General features: G+C 38.7%; 2 protein-coding genes across 2 annotated transcripts in view; both read left to right on the forward strand.

Annotated features, from left to right (window-relative positions):
• Window positions 1–8,654, forward strand: part of LOC139721734 (uncharacterized) — a 52,018-nt gene extending 43,364 nt beyond the window's left edge. Inside the window, exons 21-24 of the mRNA XM_071633058.1 lie at window positions 567–1,132; window positions 2,888–3,111; window positions 3,887–4,002; window positions 5,516–8,654. Coding sequence (XP_071489159.1) covers window positions 567–1,132; window positions 2,888–3,111; window positions 3,887–4,002; window positions 5,516–5,980 — 1,371 coding nt within the window. The 3' untranslated portion in view covers window positions 5,981–8,654. The remainder of the gene's footprint in view (window positions 1–566; window positions 1,133–2,887; window positions 3,112–3,886; window positions 4,003–5,515) is intronic.
• Window positions 8,655–14,077: 5,423 nt separating this feature from the next.
• LOC139723298 (calcium-dependent secretion activator 1-like) overlaps window positions 14,078–22,159 on the forward strand; it is a 97,895-nt gene continuing 89,813 nt past the window's right edge. The window contains exon 1 of the mRNA XM_071634561.1: window positions 14,078–15,023. Within this exon, the coding sequence (XP_071490662.1) occupies window positions 14,226–15,023 (798 nt within the window). The 5' untranslated portion in view covers window positions 14,078–14,225. The remainder of the gene's footprint in view (window positions 15,024–22,159) is intronic.

Raw genomic sequence — 22,159 nt, forward strand, 5'->3', positions numbered from 1 at the left:
TGTGCAGGTGATGCTACTCAAGTGAGAGTTTATAAGTGTACTGAATTCATTTTTTTCTGTGTTGAAGTCCACATCTATGGGAATGTTGGTATGGAACTCAAATTGAGGTTGAAAATAGATGCAATAATCTGGCATGTATGAATAGTTGAAGTAATTTAACTATTTGAAGGAGAGGCTTGTAAATTCATAGAACTGAGTTGATGGAAAGGTCATGTTCTACGATGAAAGTCTGAATAATGGGCTAAGGTGATGAAAAAGAGAAAACATTCCTTTCCTTTGTAATTACAAGCTATCCAAAGTCGTCAAATTCCTGGTTTGTCTTTACCACTGTCATTCCAGGGCCAAAGCTTTGGAAAATCAATGTTTGTGAAATGTGCCATGTATGCAAAGAAAGTGTGATGATTCTTTGTTTTTGGCAGGTATCAGACATAATCTTGTGTCTAGAAAGCAGCATTTCCTTGATGGAATGTGACTGTCAGTCCTCAAATCATAATTCCATCCCTTCACACTGTGTTGTATATCACATTCATGTTGTATGCTTTGATTTGTATTATATTCTCTTTCAGGTGTCTCTTCATGAGTACAGGCAGCGCAAGAATTCCTCAGCAAAACCAACATCTTCCTCTTCCTCCTCCTCCTCCTCCTCCTCCTCCTCCTCTGCGACATCTTCCTCACCCAGTACCATGACAACCGCATCAAGCACTTCAATCACGGCAAGCCTCGCCGGTACCACCAGTACCACGGGCACCACCCCTAAGCTCTCCCTCATCACCCTCCCAAACATCCCCCTACCAGATATCCCTCCGATCGACCCCCTGAAGGGTGGATCGGCAAAGAAATCCTCCAAGAGCATGCCTAGCCCACCGCCCCCAGCTGCAGCCTCTGCCCCGAAGGGTTCAGGAAAGCTGACAGGCTCCCCGCGGAAGGGCGAGAACGGAGGCAGCAGGAGTTCCGGGCAGCCCTCTAAGCCTTCTAACCCGGCCCAGTCTGGGTTTGCTATTTTCAGTACTAAGACCGGCGATGGTCAGAAGCCAACACTGACGCTGACTAATGAGGCCCAGCAGGTCATTAACTCCATAACTTCGCTGCTCATGGAGGACTCACACGCCAGTAATGGGGATATCAAAGACAGGTAGAGAGAGTCTTCGTCATTTTTTTATGCCTCCGCAACGAAGTGGCCGGAGGCATTATGTTTTCGGGTCGTCCGTCCGTCCGTCCGTCCGTCCGTACGTCCGTACGTCCGTCCGTACGTCCGTCCGTACGTCCGTCCGTCCCGTTTTGTTTTTGTCGATATCTCAAGAACCGTGTAATGGTTTTACATCAAACTTGTTATGAGGGTATATCCTTGGGGGATAATACTTTGTGTGGATTTTAGGGTCACAGGGTCAAAGGTCAAAGGTCACAGGTTATTTTGTGAAAAAAAGATTGAAATTTCATGTTTTTCACCATATCTCGCAAATGGTTCAAGGTATCTTCATGGAACTTAGTATATATGCTTGTACCGATGGGCAGTGATTATCTAGGGAAGTTGGGGGTCATGGGTCAAAGGTCGGGGGGTCAAAGGTCAAGGTCAACTTCTCAAAATATCACTACTTTCCTTAAAATGCAATATGCCTGAAGGGGTTTTTTTTTTTAAACTTGATGTATGGCATGTATTACCCAATATATATTTTTGGGGAAGTTTCTTGCCAAAAGGTCAAAGGTCAAAAGGTCAAAGGTCAAGTGAAAGTGCTAAATTGCACTTTTTCCTCCATATCTCGAAAGTAACTCAAGGTATCATCATGAACATATTTATGCATGTTCAACCTAACAGTGATTCTCTTTGGAACTGTGAGGTCAAAGGTCAAAGGCCAGGTTTAGATAATGCTATTTTCCCATTTGATACTGAAATTATACTTTTTCTCAATACCTTGAAAATTACTCAATGCATAAACTTATAAAAGGGTCAAAAGTCAAGTAAAAATCATCAGTTCCCCAAATACCTGCACTTTGACATTTTAATCATTCATCCAATTGAACCTAGTTCTAGGAAAGTGAACATTCAGCACATTTGTGTCAAACCTGTCATTTTAATATTTTGCCAATTGTGTGAAACTGTCATCACACATTGTCAAGACATTGTACTATAGACCTATTAGGAGAACCATGCATTATGGCGGAGGCATATCAGTAGCCGTAGCGATATATCTAGTTTTCTTTCAGAAAAGTACATCCTCTCCTTTACAGTTATTATCTGCTATGCTGTCATTCATATGATCAAAAAGAAATTGAAGCTATGAAAATTTCCCTCTAGAAGCCAAGCTGCTCTAGTAACTGGCGCTGCTCGTTTCTGTATTGGTAAATCAGATTAAACAGTTTACTTGATTTGATAAAATTTAAGAAGATGAAGTCGTTCATGCCCTCATGTGTTTTGCAGAGGTGGTAATTAGTGGTTATCAGCATTCATTTCTTTATCTGGGATATTTGTCTGGGAATTGTGAAGAAATGTGTGAATGTACTAGTACTTTTCTTGTATTTTTAAATTGAAAAAAGAAAAGACATTTCAACTGTTTAAGTTCCAGCTAATGTAGAAGATGTTATATGAAGATCTACATTGTAAGAGGCACCTATCTATATGGTGCTCTGCAAACAGAGTTAATGCAAAGGATAATAGACCCAGACATTTATATTTTTAGTGTGCTACCTCTCCTGTTTGTTGGAGACTCCTGATGCTGTGTTTCTCATGTCAAATTTGCTACATGATCTTGATAATGGTAGAAACAATAGTGTCCTTTCATTTTGATCGCTCTGCTTCTGCTATCTGTTGATGGTTTGTTGTAATTTGTCGCTCATTTGATTTTTTTTCTCCCCACCCCCCCCCCCCCCCCCCAACATCTGCTTGATGCAGAAGCATTCGTAGATCTGACAGTGTTCCTGGGGAGTCGAGGCATACAAGGAAGAACTACCAGGACAAGCCATGGGAGCAGGATGGACGAGGAGATGCCGCCAGCACCCTGAAGAGGCCCTTGTCCCCAGAGCCTCCCCCTCCCCCGCCGGGCAAAAAGCTTCGCACAGGCCCCATACCCCCTCCTCCCCCTCCCAAAGGAGCTAGCATAAGGGATGGTAGACCAGGTGAGCATTGTAGTTATCTCGTAAAAATATCACTGCTTTGTTTGCTTGTCTAATCAACTGAAGTTTGTGCAGGATGTTATATACCCAGAAAGCAGAACACCCATACTGCAAGCGTGCCACTTTTCCTTCCAAACTCTGTCCGGAGACCAAATGGATATCAATCAAGGGAACATTTTTGTCCATGCAGACCACGTTTTATTTCAGGAAGAAAAAGTAAACTTATTCTTTGGCTATTGAGTTCTTAGTTATGTATGCTTGTCACTGCTTCCCTGTCATATCAGAATGACATGATCAGTAATGATCATATGCGAAAATTAGTTTAGTCTTGTTTCATATGTACCTGGGATCACTTCCCTGGCATAACCCTTTTGATGATGTACAGAAGAGAATCATTAGCTTTCAAAAGCTAGGTTCATTCAGGATTTTAATACTTGCGTCCTAATCTAATAGCAGTCTTTTCACTGTAAAAGCTAAAAAATGAATTATATGTCTTGGTCCTTTTGTTGCATTCATTACTATTTTTTCTGTTTGCAAAAGGGAGTTTTTTTTTTCTTTTTCTCAAGACACTTCTATGCTTGTATTTTGTTGTGTGAAATTATTTTTTAGCTGGTTCAGCAGACTTTCATCATCCATCATATTGTAATTTTTGTTTTTTTAAAGCTTGTATGTGTGTTAAAGATTAAGGTTAACTGGCAACTGCGTAATAACAGTGAATTATTCAAATTGCCCATTTTGTGCAAATGCTGATGTTTTGGTGTTTATCTGTAATGCACAGGAGAGAATGGATCGGGAATGCCCCTCAGGCAGAACAGTGTGCACTCAGCAACATTGGCAACACCCATGGCAGCAAATTCACCAATAAAAAATGTTTCAGGAAATGCAATGGTTCCGGTGAGTTTTTTTCTTTAAATTTATTTGTTTGTTTATTTATATTTTCTGTTGATCATCTTCACCATGTTCCCTCGTTCAGATCTCTCATTAGTAAGTTCTAGGTATGGTCGAGCTGAATTAGTCTTTCAAACATTCATATTATTTTGATGACAAAATTTACATGAAGATGAATGTGTGCAATTTAGAAGGAAATTATAAAATCTGGAAGTTTCTTTTGTGATACAAAAGAACACGTTGGACATTACCCATCTGGAGTTTGCCTTCATAGATTTCTTGGGGAAGTCTTTGTCCGTGGCGATTTATGTTCCCCACATCAATAGTGCTTTCATGCCTTTGTAAAGAACATCTTACATGTATGTGTACATAAGGGATAGAAAGTTGTAAATTTTTATGGGGTTTTGTTTTCTTTTTAGTTTTTAATCCAGATTTGAGTTGTCACTGTGTGTGGAATTCAACCAGTGTACATAGTAATTTCTTTGTGCAACATTAGCATTATTTTACATAATGCCTATGTACATTTGCCTTCAGAAAATTCAAGTGGCCCTGCATTTTGCATAAAAAGGACACAATGCTCTCTCTCTCTCTCTCTCGCAGTTCCTACCTTAACCCTAAAAAGACTGGGCTATTTTGGTAGCTTGAAAGACTTGGGGGGGGGGGGGGGGGGGGGGGGGGGGCCTAAAGGGCCCCCCCTTAAGATCTCGGCCGTGGATCGCGCGATCGCCGCGGAAATTTGCGCAATGGTAGTGTGCGATGTAATCTGCAAGATCGTATATTTAAATTTTCCAAAATAGTCTTCTTTTATTTTATTTTGATTAATTATGCTAATTTATGCGAGAAATCAGACTCTTTGATCTAAATCAGTAAATAAAGCTCCAAAAGTGCTCATTTTTGGTCTAATTATTCTTTGTGGCATTCTTAGCAAATGTACTTGAAAAAAAATTCGGTATCAAAATTAATTTCTTATTTATTTTATTGTTTTATGAATTTCTTATGTATTTCCTTGTTTTTTCGACCTTTTGTTTTTGTTGTTTTTTTAACAAAATTTGTGGCAGACACTTTTTGAAGCATGATACTCCTAAAACAAATTAATTTTAGCCATTTAGAGTAAAAACAAGCATATTTATATGAACCATGTGAAAAAACTCAATTTGCATTGACTTTGTACACAAAATCACATTTTTGAGCCATTTTCGGCCTCATGTGCATGTACAAAAAGTTATGTAACTTCAGAACCGTACCCCCTGGCGTCACAAATTTGGTGTCAAAATGTGCGGGAAACTCGAAAGAAAAAAGTCATAGAGCATCGTGGCGAGAGCATTGCGTGTTGCAGAGTAATCGCGCGAAATGTCGAGGGGGGGGGCCTTTTAGGCCCCCCCCCCCCCCCCCCCCCCCAGTCTTTTTAGGGTTAAGTACCCAACAAAGGTAAAATGCTTTTATTTCTCAACCAATGCCCTGCATTTCAGAGGCTTGAAGGATGCAGTTAAAAATTGGTTTTTCCTGTATTGTTTCACAGGCACAGTATGGTATTGCTCACAGAAACCAGAATCAGCAGTTCCCAATGCAGTTTGCCCAGCAGCAGCCACCACCGCAGCAGCAGCAGTTTCCCCCAAACGCCTACCACCAACACCCAACGCAAGCGCAAGTTCCGCAGATAACGCAGCAGCAGGTACCCCAGCAGGCGGCAAGACCCATACTGCCACCGCAGAAACACGCAAACTTCACCTATCCGTACGGCAGCCAACCCGTTGAAAACGCCGCTTCTCAAGGCTTCTCCGCCCAGCAGCGCCCAGCGTACCCCCACATGCCTTACAGTCAGAACCAGAACCAGCATGCCAACCACTACGGGGTGCAGGCAAAGTTCCCCACCAATGGCAGGAAGTCCCCGTATGCCAGCCAGGAACAGCGGGGGCAGCTTGCATACTACGGACACAACAACGCCAACGCCTATTCACCCAGGAAGAACTTTCATTCGCAATAAGGTTATGTAATTACAGGCAAATAGTGTCTATCAAGGCATTAATTATATAAAGACCCTTTCTGCAGAATAGGTAAAAGCCATGATACTTCACCTGAAAAAGGATATGATTTGATAAAAAATCTCAGAAAAAGATTGTCATTTAAAGAAACATATAATAAGATACAATAAGCATGTGCCATGCTGGCCATATTGATAATGCACCTACAAGAGTGGTGGTACGGGGAACAGAAGACACCCCGCAGGTTTATGTAGCAGTCAAAGTGCTGTTGAGAAAAATTACACTGCATCTAGGGACATTAGGAACAGTGATGAATACTGTGAGTTTACCAGGTTTTACCCCAACTGGAAGGAGGCTTTTCCAAGGAGCTTTCTTGGTAAACTGGACCTTTGGGGTTGCTTTCGAAAAGAAACTGTTCGATAACAAAAGGACTGAATGTTTGGGTCAAATTCTAATAGTGGATAACTTTTCTAGGAATTGCTGCCACTTCATCGCACACATCGTTAGCTTCATGAAAGCAGTGAAGAACGTACGTTATTGTATCTAGCCCTCTTTGACTGTCCCGTTGTGGGTTCCACAACAGCGTTGCGATTAATCAGTCTTATCTCCACTGATGCTGGACTGTCTCTCAGCACCTGCTGTATTTCTGCAGTGCTTGCCAATACTCAGGTATTTTATCCCATGTAACACACATGATTGATGTGATGCTGTGTATATACACTGGTGGTACGTGCGAAATTCGTGAAGAACTGTTCCGTTAATATTCTATGCATCGAAATATGCAAGCTGTGAAGCCATGCGTGGAGATATAGTGTGTTCATCCCTTATGAGTGCCGGCGCGCCTATACTGTGTGCCGAGTCTTGTTTCTGGCGTAGCGGAGAAATTGTGTGAAGTAGATAGCCTGGCTGGGGCATGTGATTTTTGTGTCTCTCTTTCTTTCTCTTCCATTGCGATCATTCTGGCTTGTCTGCCCTGATGAGTAAACTACACAAAGCAAATACCAAACTGGGTTGAGATTGTCATTTCCAATGAGTGCTTGAATAGATATATTGTGAGTTTAATGCTCGTAATTCCTTCACGTCTGAAATTAAAAATGAGACAATATGTTGTATAGTTACAGCTGTATTCTGTAGTGAGTGTGATTATATGTAAATGAGATTTTTAATTGTAGATCGTTAAAGTTTCTTATGCTTTTATAATGATAAATGGTACTGCACAGCATAGTATTCCTTTCATCATCATTGTGTTAAATGTTAACCTAAGAGTTCATCTTTTTTTTTTTTGTAATTTGTTTGTATTCAGAGGAACATTTTCATTGTTATTGTTATAGAGTTTGACACAGCTTCAGATTTCCTGTTTGAATAAGATTAATAGTTGCATTATCGATTTACAACAAAGCACCTCATCCTACGTAAGATTTGTTGGTGAACTCAAATCCCAATAATATCGAAAGAACATTAGCTATCTTAACACATACTATGTATGTTAGTTTAGAAACAGTATTATGCAATCTGTGGTCATTATAGAATTCCATTTGATTCGATCTTTCTCTTGACTTGTTAATGGCAATTTATGGCATTGAAGTTCTTGTTTGACTTTGTAAGATTTTTAACTTTGTAGATTGAAGTTCAGTTACCAGGATTCAGATTTATTTCGATTCATCAATCCAACACGAGTTGAATCTCTCACAAGACAAACTTTGTAATTAGATAGTGTTTCATGAAACGTCCAGCAGAGCTCTGAATTGGGTTTTGAAATGTGATCAAGCTACAGTTCCAAGCCTTTCTCAGTCCCAAAGGAACCAATATGTGAGGTGGATTAAGTACATATTAAACCAACTTTAGATATATCAGTGATATTTTTGTGTGTTTGTTTGTTTGTTTTTGAGTCTCAGAGAGACAGATCAGTATCAAACTGTAGGTGAGGGAAATATTAATCAAAGTCCTTGAATAATTGCCCCTCTGATATAATCAGCATTTATGTAGTGCAAACTGCATGCCCAATACAATAGATTGTATTATAAACATCAGAAACAGAGTTTTTGTCTCAAAATCAAAATGGAATCGTAGCAGTTCGGTTGTGCTTGTTGATGGACGTAGCACCCTTGACACTTGAGAACTTGAACAAAGTATGCTGAAGATTAGATATTCAGTCAGCAAGCTTGAGTTCATTGTGTGATGGCATGACTCCAAACACATGCATTTGATGTGGAATTGTAACCCTGGAGCTTCAAATTCTCCATTTAAGGTGAAGACTATTGGAACAGGTCACATGATAATTTGTTTATAGATCATTATTCATTCTTGGTCCTGTGTGTAATTGATATATTGTGATGTAATAAGCCTGAATTTAAAAATGCACGTTTCCCACTATTATTAGTGTCTTGTGTTTTTCCTGTAGAGAAGGATATGCACCAAACTTCACTGTAATGCGACAGGTCATAGGAATCAGCAGCAACAGAGCAGCACAGAGTTGAATTCTGAAAAGAACTTAATCACAAGTGTGATGTTACAGAGTCATGTGGTACGACTTCCTTGTGGTACTTCAAGATTCACCATAAAGTTTGCTGGCACAACACAGGTTTTTTTTTTAATCAAATATGAGTGATTTTTATCATTTCTCTAATATCTCCAAAAAATGAATGAAATAGAAATATTCCCCCCCCCCAAAAAAAAAAAAATATGTATATATATATATATACATGTTTTTTGACTGCTCAGACAGTGTGAAGGTTCTCATCACATACTAAAGCACAAGGGAAGTTTTATTTCTCTGTACACACAAGAATAACTATATTTTTGTTTATTCTGTGCATCCAGTCTCAACAAAACAAAACACCCCCCCCCCCTAAAAAAAAAAAAAAAAAAAAAAAAAAAGGAGGAAAAGAAAAAATTGAAGGAATTGGTGTAAGAGATGTTTCAGAGTGTTTTTAAATTGAGACGGACATAATACGCCCTGTCTAGTGACCGGGCCGATGTTCAAAAGGTAGCAACTTTCTACATGACTCTCCGGCTGCATTATGCGTTCTTCTGATTTGTTGCTTCACTGTCTCTGTTTCACGGCTTGCATTAAAATGACTTTTTCTTTGTGGGGTGAATTCCCCTTGGTATGAGTGAGTGCTAGAATGCATTTGCCCAGTGTGCGTTATGAAGATTGGGGAAAGGAGGAAACAGGTTCCTTGCCACTACTCAACAGTTTTGTTTGTGTGTGTATATATGTATATGTATATAAATATATATATATCTGTATGTAGGTGTAATTAGTCGACTCCTGTACATATTGTAAATATGTAGGGATTGTAAATGACTTTCCTCCGAGTGTAAATAGTCTTAAATTTGCTTTGTGTTGGTTTATTTTGATAATGAATGTGACTGTACTGTGTTCCATGTTTTTCAATGTGTAATTCTGTATCTATTTTTGTACCTGCAATCATTTTTTTCTTATTTAGATAACTTATGTTCCAGATAGTTTGTGGCTGTATGAAAGTGATTCTTGACAAATGTTTATCACATTTCTCTTCAGATGACTATGTCAGTAACCTCAGTGGTAAATTCTGGAGACCTGGAACAAGAAACACCTTTGAAACTTGCATCAAACAATATTTTCACTTTTGTTATGTATTGATTAGATAATGTCAATAGAGAGTGCCACTTTATGCCACATAGCTCGAAAAGTCAGTTATCTTGGCACATCAGCAAGCTAATTCATATAGTGTTAGACAGCCTCGAGAGCAAAAACCAAGTGCATTTGGTTCCGACAGTTCCAACATGTTATGAAGCTTGTTCAGATTTGTCTCTTTTTCCAGGTCTGTTAGAGTTATTTAATTGATAAGTTATTTGGCTTTATTTATTCACTGTGATAATATGTTCTAACTCTCATAGCTGTGTAATGAAATGACGATAGTTGTATACTGTTCCATAGCAGCTCATTTTTAACATATTTCACTTTGATGGTTGTGTCCTTGTCAATGGATTTGTACAGACTGTACATGCTTATGTAATATAAGTCGCCTTTTTGTCCACTGAGCTCACATTTATTGATGAAAATACAAAAAAATTCTGGCTCTAATCTACGTATTTGCCGATGAGCCAGCCAACATAAATGAGAATAAATATATTGATAACATAAGAACCTTTCACTAAAAGAATGACTAGCAGCAGACTACTTTGTGTGTTGTGTAAGAAAAGTGTCAATTGCTTGTGAAGTGGCCTTGGAGTTGTGATGGAGTGAAGTTCTGGGCTCCATTTCATAAAAAGTTTATATGAAAGCAACTCTTGCTGGAATGGCAATTGTCATGGTAATGGCAAAAATCTAGCTTCCTGATTGGCTGTTGCTATCCTAACATATTTTATGGAATGAGGCCCAGATGTGTACTAGTGGGTTGAGTATATTGTTATATAGCTTAGAGTGTTTAGAGTGTTAGAACACGACTTTGAACTACTTGTATTCTGAAATCACAAGCTGTAAAATTAATGGAGGGAGAAAAGGGCTACAACCATATCTTTTCCTGTGCTTGACTGGGAAAATTTCTCGTGTAACGTGCGCATGCCCACTGGTTAACGGCAAAATTTAAAGTTGGCCTTATCAATATGAAAAACATAGTTACGGCTACAAATTTAAACTTTCACCAAAATAGGGTATTACAATATGAAAGTTAGGGAATGTGAAGTTTCTCTTAAAGAGAATGTGAAGCTGGAGAAGCTGTAAGCACAATCAATGCTCTTCAAAACATTGATTTTTGTTGCAACCACATAATATGCAGATAAGAGGAGGGATCATGTTATTACCTCTTAACTCCACCTCATTAGCAAAACAAAGACACACACACACACACACAAATATATATATACATGTACAGTGAATATACCATATACGTTGTATACTAAGCAAAAGAAGAAACTAAACACCTTTTAAAGTTCATATTTTTCAGAGAACACTGCAGTAGAATTGAATGCAACATATATCAAATTAAAAGAAATTTTGTTCTCGTTCATATTAACCCTAACTATTTTTTTTTTTTTGTGGGGGGGGGGGGGTCTATTGATTAAAATCAATTAATAACATACGTGTATTGTCATGCTTGCGACAATGTCGCGGACGAATTTCATATAAAAAACCAATGAAAAACAAAGAGTAAAAAACAAAGAAATACATAAGAAATTCTGAACAACAATGAAATAATTAAGATTTTTTTGATGGCGCAATTTTTTTCTAACATTTGCTTGAGAACACTTGAAAGAATATTTGCTCAAAAATGTGCCTGTTTGGAGCTTTATTTAGTGATTTATAGATCAAATAGTCTGATTTCATGCATAGATTAGCATAATTTAGCATTAAATATATATATATATATTTTTTTTTTGAGAAATCAACATTTTTTATGAGATAATGTCACAGGCAATATGTGTGTCAATTTTCGTCGTGATCGCGCCGTTGACAGCGAAGATCTGAAGGGGAGGGGGGGGGGGGGGATGAGGGGCTTGGACCCCTCCGGCTCTATCATCTACCTAAATAGTTATGGTTAATAGGGTAACATAAAGAGGAATTTACGCTCGAATGATAACACACATTTTTCTCTTTGAGGGTGCAAAATCTAAAATGAAAACGTGAGGTGATAAAGTTGTTATAGCTGGATCACTGTTAGTGAAACAATCTTAGTTATTAGAAAATATATTTGTAGAACCATATAACCCTCACTACCTGGTATTATAACAGAAGTAACAAAAAAAAAAAATCTAAGAAAAGAACCTGACAACGAATGTGATTGAAGAACTTATAAAGAGATGTTACATAGGCCTATTGTGTCAGTTGGTTTATTTTGCTAGGAGTGGAGAAATAAAAAGAGATGCATTGTACAACCCTGGATCCATGTGATATGTAAAGAGCGCCATCACATCGGGCGCGCAGTCGTTGTCCTCCGCCCCCCCCCCCCCCCCCTCTTTCTCAACATATACCCCCCCAAAATAATAACGATAAAGCGAGAGTGAGAGGATAGATGTCATCTTACGTTGTTGTATGTATAGACAGGGCTCGACACTAACGGTGGCCCGGTGGCCCGGGCCACCAAAAACGCACGTCGGGCCACCAAAATTTAAGAAATGAAGATTTTGGTGGCCCGAAATGTTTACTTATATACTTTTGGATGTTTGCTTATACTTTTGGCAGAATAACGGTAAAATTCAGCCCCATACGGTGCTAAAATTAATGTCAGATGTTTGATTTTGCGTTCGGAAATGAATAAGGATAACATTCGGCTCCGGAAGATGCTGAAATAAATGTCGAATGTTTGCTTTGACGTTCGGAAATGAATAATAATGATATTCAACTCCCTACGATGATAAAATAAATGCAGGATGTTTGCTTTTGCGTTCGAAAGTAAATAACAATAACATTCAGCTCCGGAAGATGCTGAAATGAATGTTTGCTTTGACGTTTGGACGTGAATAGCATGGACATTCCGCTCCATATGATGATAAAATAAATGCTGGATGTTCTCTTTTACGTTCGAAAGTGAATAGCAATAACATTCAGCTCCGGAAGATGCTAAAATAAATGTCGAATGATCCCTTTGACGTTCGGAAATGGATAACAGTAATATTCAACTCCGTACGATGATAAAATAAAATGTCGGATGTTTGCTTCTACTTTCGAAATAAATAGCAATAACATTCGACTCCGGAAGATGCCAAAAGAACTCTGCTTTTACGTTTGGACGTGAATAGCAGTAACATTCTGCTCCATATGATGCTAAAATAAATGTCGGATGCTTGCCATTACATTTCGAAATGAATAACAGTAACATTCAGCTGCGTTTGATGGTAAAGTAAATGTCTGATGTCTACCTTGACGGTCAAAAATGAAAAACAGTTACATTCGGCTCCGTGCGATGCTAAAATAATATATTGTCAGATGATTAATTTCACTTTCGGAAGTGGACAGCAGTAACATTCGGCTCCGTGGATACGATAATAAAATAAATGTCGGATGTTTGCTTTTAAATTTGGAAATGAAAAACGGTAATATTCTGCTACGTACGATGCTAAAATAAATAACAGATTCTTGCTTTTACATTTGGAAATGATTAACAGTATCAATCGGTTCAGTTAGGTGCTGAAATAAATAGCGGATGATTGCTTTCACGTTCGGAAATGAATAAGGATAACATTCAGCTCCGTAAGATGCTGAAATGAATGTCGGTTGTTTGCTTTTACATTTGAAAATGATTAACGGTAACATTCGGCTCCGTAAGGTGTTAAAATAGTAGTAAATGTTGGATGATTGCTTTTACAATCAAAGAATAACGGTAACTTTCAGCTCTTTGCAATGCTAAAACAAATGTCGGATGTATACAAATGTCTGCAAATGCTCCCACTTTCTCATTTCAAACATAAGTTTTGACCACCTAGAATAGGCATCAACTTTTATAATAATCTATAAGCCTATATTTGCTAAATCTTAGAACTCAGAATAACAGTAAGATGATTGAGGATGATTGAATTTTCTATTCATTTATTTTAGACATGGGTACCTGTATCACTTCAATAATACTTAATATTTATTTTTCTATGTTAGTAGAACCGATTTAGTTTTTCTTATGTTTTTCTTGATTTTTTTTTTTTTTTTTTTTTTTTTTTTTGGACCACCATGCAGATTTTTCTTTCGTTAAGTTTCGGGCCACCCAAAAATAAAAATCAATGAAAAATAAAAGTTAGTGTGGAGCCCTGGTATATTATGTTATGATAATGGTATGGTTCCAAAGTCGTACATATACAGTCATGTACAATGAACAAAACAAGCAAGTGTGATAAAATCGCATAGAGAATATACTAAGAACACAGTATGCATCTCTATGTACAATCTACAAAATGCACAATATGCAGGACCTTTTACCCTCTCCCCCACATAAAGCTACCCGTAGATCGCGCAAACGTCTCGTCTTCGGCGCACAAGATACTCGATCATAGCACGTCAAAAGCAGCACGGACTTTGCTCGTTGTCCGTGCGCCATATAGCCACTACATACACAGCGCACAAATATGCGCATCGGCATCGCTATCGGTGTGGATAGCCATGTCGGCATACCGAAAACAGAGAGAGACGAGTGCGCAGGTGGTCCGCTCCCAGCAGACGATAAACATCGTCGATGTGTAACATCAACGGATATCTATATCGGAAAATAATCTCCAAAGCAAACTCGGCGTCAGTGTTAACTCTTGTTAGATATAACTGTTTGATACCGACTCAAGATGTTAGATCCGTCGTCGAGCGACGAGGACTCGGAAAATGACTACGAAGATGAAACCGATTCCCTCTCCGCACCCAGTCAGACTGGGTTGCGTATGTGTGCGTCCAGCAGTGACAGCTTGCAAGCTAATAACGCGGCTCAAGCCACTACTGGGCATCGGCAATCGGTTGTGCGACCTGCCAGCCCCAGCCCATCGCTCATCAGCGAACGTGAGAGGAAGGAGGCAGAGCGTTTGGAAAAAGAAGAGGAGGATCACAAGAAACGATTGCAGCTGTACGTTTTTGTGATGAGGTGCATCGCGTATCCATTCAACGCCAAGCAGCCGACAGATATGATGAGAAGGCAGACAAAAGTCACAAAAACACAACTGCAGACAATCAAAGAGCGATTTCAGGCTTTCATAAACGGGGAAACCCAAATTGTAGCGGATGAAGCCTTCTGCAATGCAGTGCAAAGTTACTATGAAGTATTTCTGAAGAGCGACCGTGTGCTTAAAATGGTGCTCAGTGGTGGATGCTCCTCGCACGATTTCAGAGAGGTCTTCAAAAACAATGTTGAGAAGAGAGTGCGTAGCCTGCCAGAAATAGATGGTTTGAGCAAAGAAACTGTCCTCAGTTCTTGGATGGCCAAGTTCGATGCCATTTACCGAGGCGAGGAAGACCCTCGAAAACAGCCACAGAGGTTGTCAACATCGGCTGCATCTGAGCTCATTCTGAGTAAGGAGCAGCTCTACGAGATGTTCCAGAATATTTTGGGTGTCAAGAAGTTTGAACATCAGCTGCTGTTTAATGCATGCCAGGTACGTTGCATAGGGATTTAATTTTGAAAGTTCATATCAATATCTAGATTTCTATAATCAAATCATTCCATGTTTATCCTGCCATCACATTCACAATGAAATATGTAACGTTAGTAATGTACAATGGTCTAACTGTTATAGTATGAGAATAAAGATTATGGTATGTTTTCTTTCCACAGTTTACATTTAACAAGAAAAAGCTGCCACAAAGGCCTGCTAGGAATATCTACATCAAAGAATACATTTAAAGGTGCAGAGGGCTGGGGGGGGGGGGGGGGGGGTGGAGAGAGAGAAAGAAAATACCTAGCATGTGCAGTGATATAGAGGTCTAGGTAGCTCATACTTGTTCTAAGATAAAGCAGATCATCCTAACTTCATCCGCCTGCTCCATGTAGAATCCTACACTTTTTTTTTTTTTTTTAAAATCTTGAGATGGGGTAATTGCTGAAAGGTTGTAATGCACAAAAAACCCCAACAACAACTGTAAGCTATGGTAAGCCAAAATGAAGTGTAAAAGCAAGAATGATTGCAGTATATTTTTGTGTACATGTTAAAGTGATAATACAGGGCTCGACACTAACGGTGGCCCGGTGGTGAGGGGCCACCAAAAACGCACATCGGGCCACCAAAATTTCAGAAATGAAGACTTTGGTGGCCTGATCAGGCCACCAAAAAAGGACGGATGTTTGCTTTTGGGCCACCAAAAATAAAAGTTAGTGTGGAGCCCTGTAATAGTTCTCATGTTTCTGCAGGACTGTCAATTTTTCTCTAATAATATGTACATTCATTGAGAGAACACCATGATAACATGATTACAGATTATGGGTAATGACAAAAACATGAAATATTAACCAGAAAGGTTCGCTGGAAGTACTCCGTCTCAGAGCTTGCCCAATCATGGTTACTATGTGATGTTTACTAAATACAATATGATTACTAGTACATCATTTCAATATATGGGGTCATCTAGCGATTTCCATCACATGCAGGAGTGAATTGTAATTGCATGCAGCTTGTTCTGCATGCAATGTAGTACTCCTGTGTACTGCTTTAACATGATTTAATCATTACCATACCACACTAATGTACATGTACCAGCATTCTATACACCCACTACTGAACAGGGAGGACACTTCGGAAATAAAAGTTCGTATACCAACTTTTATAAATAAACTCAGAATACTGCAAAAGATAACTCATTATCCCTGAAAATTATATTAGCCAGACAAGTTTCTTGGAAGAGCTTTCCAATATATTGCAAGCAAATTTGAATTGGTGAAAGATAAATTTTGAACCATTATGAGAACTGTGTTTTAGCTTTAATCTCTCTGACATACAGTTATACTACTGTATAATGTCCATTGTATACTGCATGTACTAAAACCACGTTCCAATCAAATGCAGCTGGTTGGTTGAGAAAGACTTCATTGCATTCATCTAAATGATCATTTTACTGGCAGTTAACGAGATCAGGTTCTTGCCACATATAAACTTGTTTAGTATGCCAATCAGGATGAAATCCTAATTATGCACACTGCATTTTTTGTATCTGTACCCCTTTTTTAGTTTAGATAGTGTTAGACAAGTGCTGCCTTACTTTCAGTTGAGGCAGATCATGCAACACACAGCCAGCAGCTGTACTACCATCCATGATTTAGCCATCACATATCACAGAGCAAAGCGTCAAGCAACGTTATCCAGTATAATTCTTGACTTTTTTAGGCATTTAAAGGGTGTGTACAGTTCTGGTTGAGGTGAGGATTTAGCTTTTAACATTTTGCAAGATATTCAGAACCACTCTATGAGATGTCAAAGAGCATGCAATTCCATGGGGTATCAAAAGTTTATTTGATGAAAATCGGTTTTGAAATGACCGAGATATCAAAAAACAAGGTGAAACAAAGAGATCCTAATAAAGTTGTGGCATGTCGCCTTTTATTATTATCACTTTTTTGGATATCTCAGCCATTTGAAAACCAATTTTCATCATATAAACGTTGAACCCTTCTGGAATGCTCTTTCATATTTCATAAGAGGTTTCTCATTATCTCACTTAGGAATGTGCAAAACATGAATCCCCACCTCAACCAGTACTGTACAGTCCCTCTAATATACATAGTTCCACAGGAAAACCAGAAGCTTCACATTTAGGCATCTGGTTTAAAATACAAACAAACAGTGGATAATTTATACAATCCTTCCTAGCATACTGCCAATAAATATAAACCCTGAGTATGGTAAAACATCCAGTATTATGACTTACTTGATTCGTTCTATTAAATAAAAAAAAAAAAAAAAAAATCACACTGGCAGACCACAGCACAACAAGATTATTTACAGATAACTGTGTACTCTACTGTTCATGATTTCTAAACCGTCAGATGAGAATCACTGAAAAGTAACTACATTTTATATGACAACCGTGCAACTTTGACAAATACTTGAGGCATGAAATTCAACTCATCAGAGTGCTTAATAATGAGGATCTCAAGAAAACAAGAGCCCAGGACAAAGTACAAATTATTTCCTAGTGAACAGCTCCCAAAAGTTACTACCATCCAGTAAAGGCATAACAATACTCTCAATACATTAGAAACCCAAATACTGTTATAAACAATAGCAAAGCACTCTTCCAATTTCTAGAGGGATGAGGGCCTTTGTATTGAAATAAAGCTTCAACAACTGCTTTAAAAACTATCAAGGAATGTCTCCATCAAACTAAGCACTAGACCTTTGCATACCTAAAGTACACCTGAGTATGTGTAGCATAGCACCCCTGCCACACACACACACACACACACACACACACAAAAGCCAAAGTACTAGAAAAGTGATATAGCTAGAAGAACAGCTCTACTTCACAAAAGACTACTTTAAGGAGTCCTGTGTTTCCAAAGTGATGTCATACTTTTGCTGTATCTCCCTTGTTGACCAAAGGACCTCACCAGCAGTGTGTGTAGACTGAAATTGTGACTTACAGAGTTTGTAAAGGTCTACATGAATATATTTCCCAGTACATGCTTTGAGAAATTGAAGCTGATTTTGCCTCTCTCATCAACAATACGCATTGCAACATTACAAACTTGGAATCCATCTTTGCCACTGTTGGCATGCCCTTATCTCGTCATAAAGCTGGTCTGATAATGTTACATGTGTGTGGTACAATGTAGCTGAAATGTTACCAGGTTAAATACTTGGTACTGCTGAAAGGAGCATTTTTGTATCTTGTATTGTTATCAGTGCTTCTTTGGTGTTTATTAAGTCATGTGAAACATTTTTATTATAAATTATAAATGAATTGTAGATTTTTGAGAGAAGCCTTACAAATTGCTTCAGAGCATGAGTACAGTGTAGATAAGTTCTATCAATAGGCTGTTATGTTTACACGTTGATACAGTCGAACCTCTCGTATCTGGACAAGTCGGGACCGGGGCTCATCCGGATAAGGGATTTGGCCGGATACGGGAGACTCAATGCTTTATACATGTACATAATACACGTATACATACACATGTACTGATGTAGCCCATTGTAGTACCACATGTAGTAATGTGTATACTGCAACCTTTTCATTGTTACACTCAGTAACAGACCCCAAAATAGAGGTTCGTGTTTGCAAGAATGAAATCATTTTCTTTTATAAATTCTTGGGATGATTTACCTAAATAATTATTAAGAAATGTATCAAGTAGATCTTGAAAATAAACAGTACGAGTCGACGAAACTACGCTTCAAAAATTCGATCATCACGGCTCGGCAAAGTCGACTGTTAGGTCGCCATTGTTAGATTGAGTTGGGAACCCCCCTTTCCTCCTGTAATTATTTTTTTTTAAAAAATCACGGCGAGATTGCGTCCGTACAATAGAGAGATCCAGATAAAGGGAGGCCCGATAAGAGAGGTTCAACTGTATTTCTTAATGTAAGGATGTAGGCTCCTGGGCTAAAACCCGTAGACCTTCAGTTTCTCCCTAATGACAATATACAGTATTTCTAGATGGTTGCAGTCTTGCACAATTTGTTATAGATTAGATTGAATAGAACTAATTTTTCTGAGCATTTTGCTGACTGCTTTTAGTTTCTAACAAATGATAAAAGTCATTAAGTAATAATGGGTTTGGTTTTAAAGCACACATGTGTCAATGAAAAAAGAAAGGATATCACTGAGAAAAGAAATCATCAAAAGCAGCAGATTTTTTTGTAATTCAAGCAAAATAATTAAGCTGTAGCTGCTTTGTCTGTAAGTAGTGTTACTAACTATTTGCATAAAGATCAGATGGACATTGTCAGCATTCGATATTTAGAGAGTGGAACAGTGATAACTTAAATCTTAATGTGCAACCTGAAAAGAACAATTTTCTACAGCAACAACCAGCAACAACAACAAATAACTTATTTGCACTGTTTTTACCAAGCAGCTACTCATTAACACAAGTTGGATCAGAATAGTTTAAAGTTCAGATTGAATACAAAATTTCCTCGTGGATTCCACATTTACATTGGTATTCATTGTTCACATATAATTTTCTTAATTTTTGTACGGTAGTTGTCAGATTGTCACAAGCTCTCTGCTTAAATTTGATGTCTCCCTCCAATTTTCATACAGTCATGTTTTCTGTAGGATTGATTTCCATTTAACATTTAGCAATATAAATCTTGGGGAAACTATATTTAATGTGTAGAAAAGAGATCTTGCAGTGTACATAGCAACACTACATACAGACATAATTACTGCAATTTGCTAGATATCTTGTAGCAAGCTGTTTAAGGACTTAATTTTTTCATTGATTACATGCATAACTTTCCTGTTTACTCTCTTAAGTATGGAAATTATAGACAGGAAATACATGTTTACTTGGCAGTTAAGGGCTCAAAAGGGACTTTCCCTGATTCTTTCCCTTTTTTATTTTGTTTCTGTCATTTTTGTTATTGTCTTCACAGATGTGTTATAGAAAAGCAAGTCCTATTTGCGCATCCAGTTGACATTCATCATTGCTGCTTGAAACATCAGCACACAGTAGAAAAGATAGCGGTGTTTTGATTGAAAATGTAGAGGCCATCTATATGACTCCGGATATCTACCTATTAGATGTATTTGCCTGACGCAAGATATTTCGGTCTAATCCATCATTTAGTACTTTTCAGAGTTTGGCAGACAAGGACAAGCATATTGCAAAGCTTGGAGATTTTAATTCTTCAGACATTCAGGGAACATGCATTTTCCTTTTCTTTGTGAAAGGAGTAAAAAAGATTCTACTACAGATATCCAAATGTGCATTAGCGTCCTTGCTTTGTCTTTGTTTATTGCCTGAAAAATGTATAATTTGCATTGCTTTGAAATACTTGAGAAGAACCATAAAGATAAGATTTGTGAAAGAGTGCAGGCACTCTCTTCCATGGGCTTGTTTGTCAGTTTTGTAGGTTCACAGGGCTGCCAACATTGACTGACAGGTGGGAGTGAGATATTGCGAGGGAGCCAGTGGTGGATTGGGGGGGGGGGGGCCACTGGGTGCGCGCCCCCTTAATTTTTTGGAAAATAAAAGAAATAAAAAAAATGAAAGAGTGCGCGTGCACAACATTCACTGGTTGGGACGATGTCGGATTTGGAGCGCGAGTGCACGTTTCTCAGGCACGACCATATTATGACCGCCATTCAAATTGTTTGGTCTTTGATTGTGTGGTAAACCAGCCTAAAACTAAATACGATATCGATACAGGGGAAAATGAACTGGACTACATTGAAGAGCGATGCGAAGTTGGGGTTTTTGCACGCACAAGTGTATCAAAACGCCGTCCGTGATTTTTTTTTTTGGGGGTGGGGTGGGGGGGGGGGTTTGTCTGTGCTCGAGAGCTTGAGATTTGGTCAAAATGCTTGAGGCTCACGGCCAATATGTGAGAGTTGGCAGCCCTGGATTCAGTAGATATCCCAGCTGGGTTTAGATGCCAAATGTAGAAAGATTTACATACATGTACTACTGTAAGAATATTTTCAACATTTTCAACTGGTTACTGTCTCAGTTGTGAACAAACACATAATATGTTATTAAATGCCATTTTGCAAGGCATTCATTTTCTTTAAGTGAGGTGCTATTTGAAAATTGAAAAACATATAATGGAAATAATAATCATGATCCCGACATGACTGTGGCGTGCAAGCATACATTTCTCCATTCAGTGCTTTACCCTAAGATTGTGAATTTAACCACTCATGAAATTTTCGGGAAGTCCCGAAAAATTAGACTTGCTAAATAATGGCGTACCATGTATACTACATACAGTACCACGTATTACAAGCCTTGCTTTTCAATGAAGTGAGTTTTATATTTTGTAGTGTATAGTTTTTTTTTATATCATATGTTGTTATCTGATTGTACCTATGCTGGAAAATGTAACATTTTGACATTGACATGTTACTTTCACTAACAGAATATGTTTGTTACTTGGTATTAAATCACAGGCCTCGAAATAGGATTTTGGAGGGGCAAGGCCATTTAGAAAAGGGCACTTTTTCCAAGAGGCCCGCCATTAAAGGGCACTTAGGTCAGTCAGAGGGGCACCAAGGCCACATTGGAAATGGCATGTTGGGTGTTTATATGTGATGTAAATGCCCCATAGAGCTGTATGCTATCGACCGTGCTGCTACACTCCAGCAGCGCACGCACGCACAAGATCTCTCCGCAGCAGACGACGTTAGGCAGTAGGCCATACGCAATACGATGTAGGTTCTGTAATACAGTACGTTCTCAACGCATACGCCGCGCTCGCTTTGGAGCACTTCCGGCGCCATTTTGCTTGAGCATGCGGGCATGCAATGCAGAGCGAGAGAGATGGCAATGCTCACAGCCGTCCGACAGGCCTGGCATTTTTTAGCATGGCTTGCGACCACTTGCTCCGGCCCGCCGCTGCCTAGCTTGTAACTCTATGGCCGCTGTGCTGCGGAGGCAGTCAGGACGGTAAAAGCCGGTCTGGCGTACATGTACGTACAAGTCGTCTCGTATCTCGGAAAGATACTTTGAGTTTGAATCAGATATATTGGGACGCAAGTGAACTGAAGGTATGATATTTGAGATCAGGAAAGTTGTTCAAGCTTATTAAAATGTAGACTTTGAGGAAGGGCATTTTGTATTATACGTCATAAA

This window comes from Diadema antillarum, unplaced genomic scaffold (genome assembly GCF_040938485.1).
Source record: "Diadema antillarum isolate AM-2024a unplaced genomic scaffold, OU_Dant_1.0 scf00000014, whole genome shotgun sequence".
Lineage (NCBI taxonomy): Eukaryota > Metazoa > Echinodermata > Echinoidea > Diadematoida > Diadematidae > Diadema > Diadema antillarum.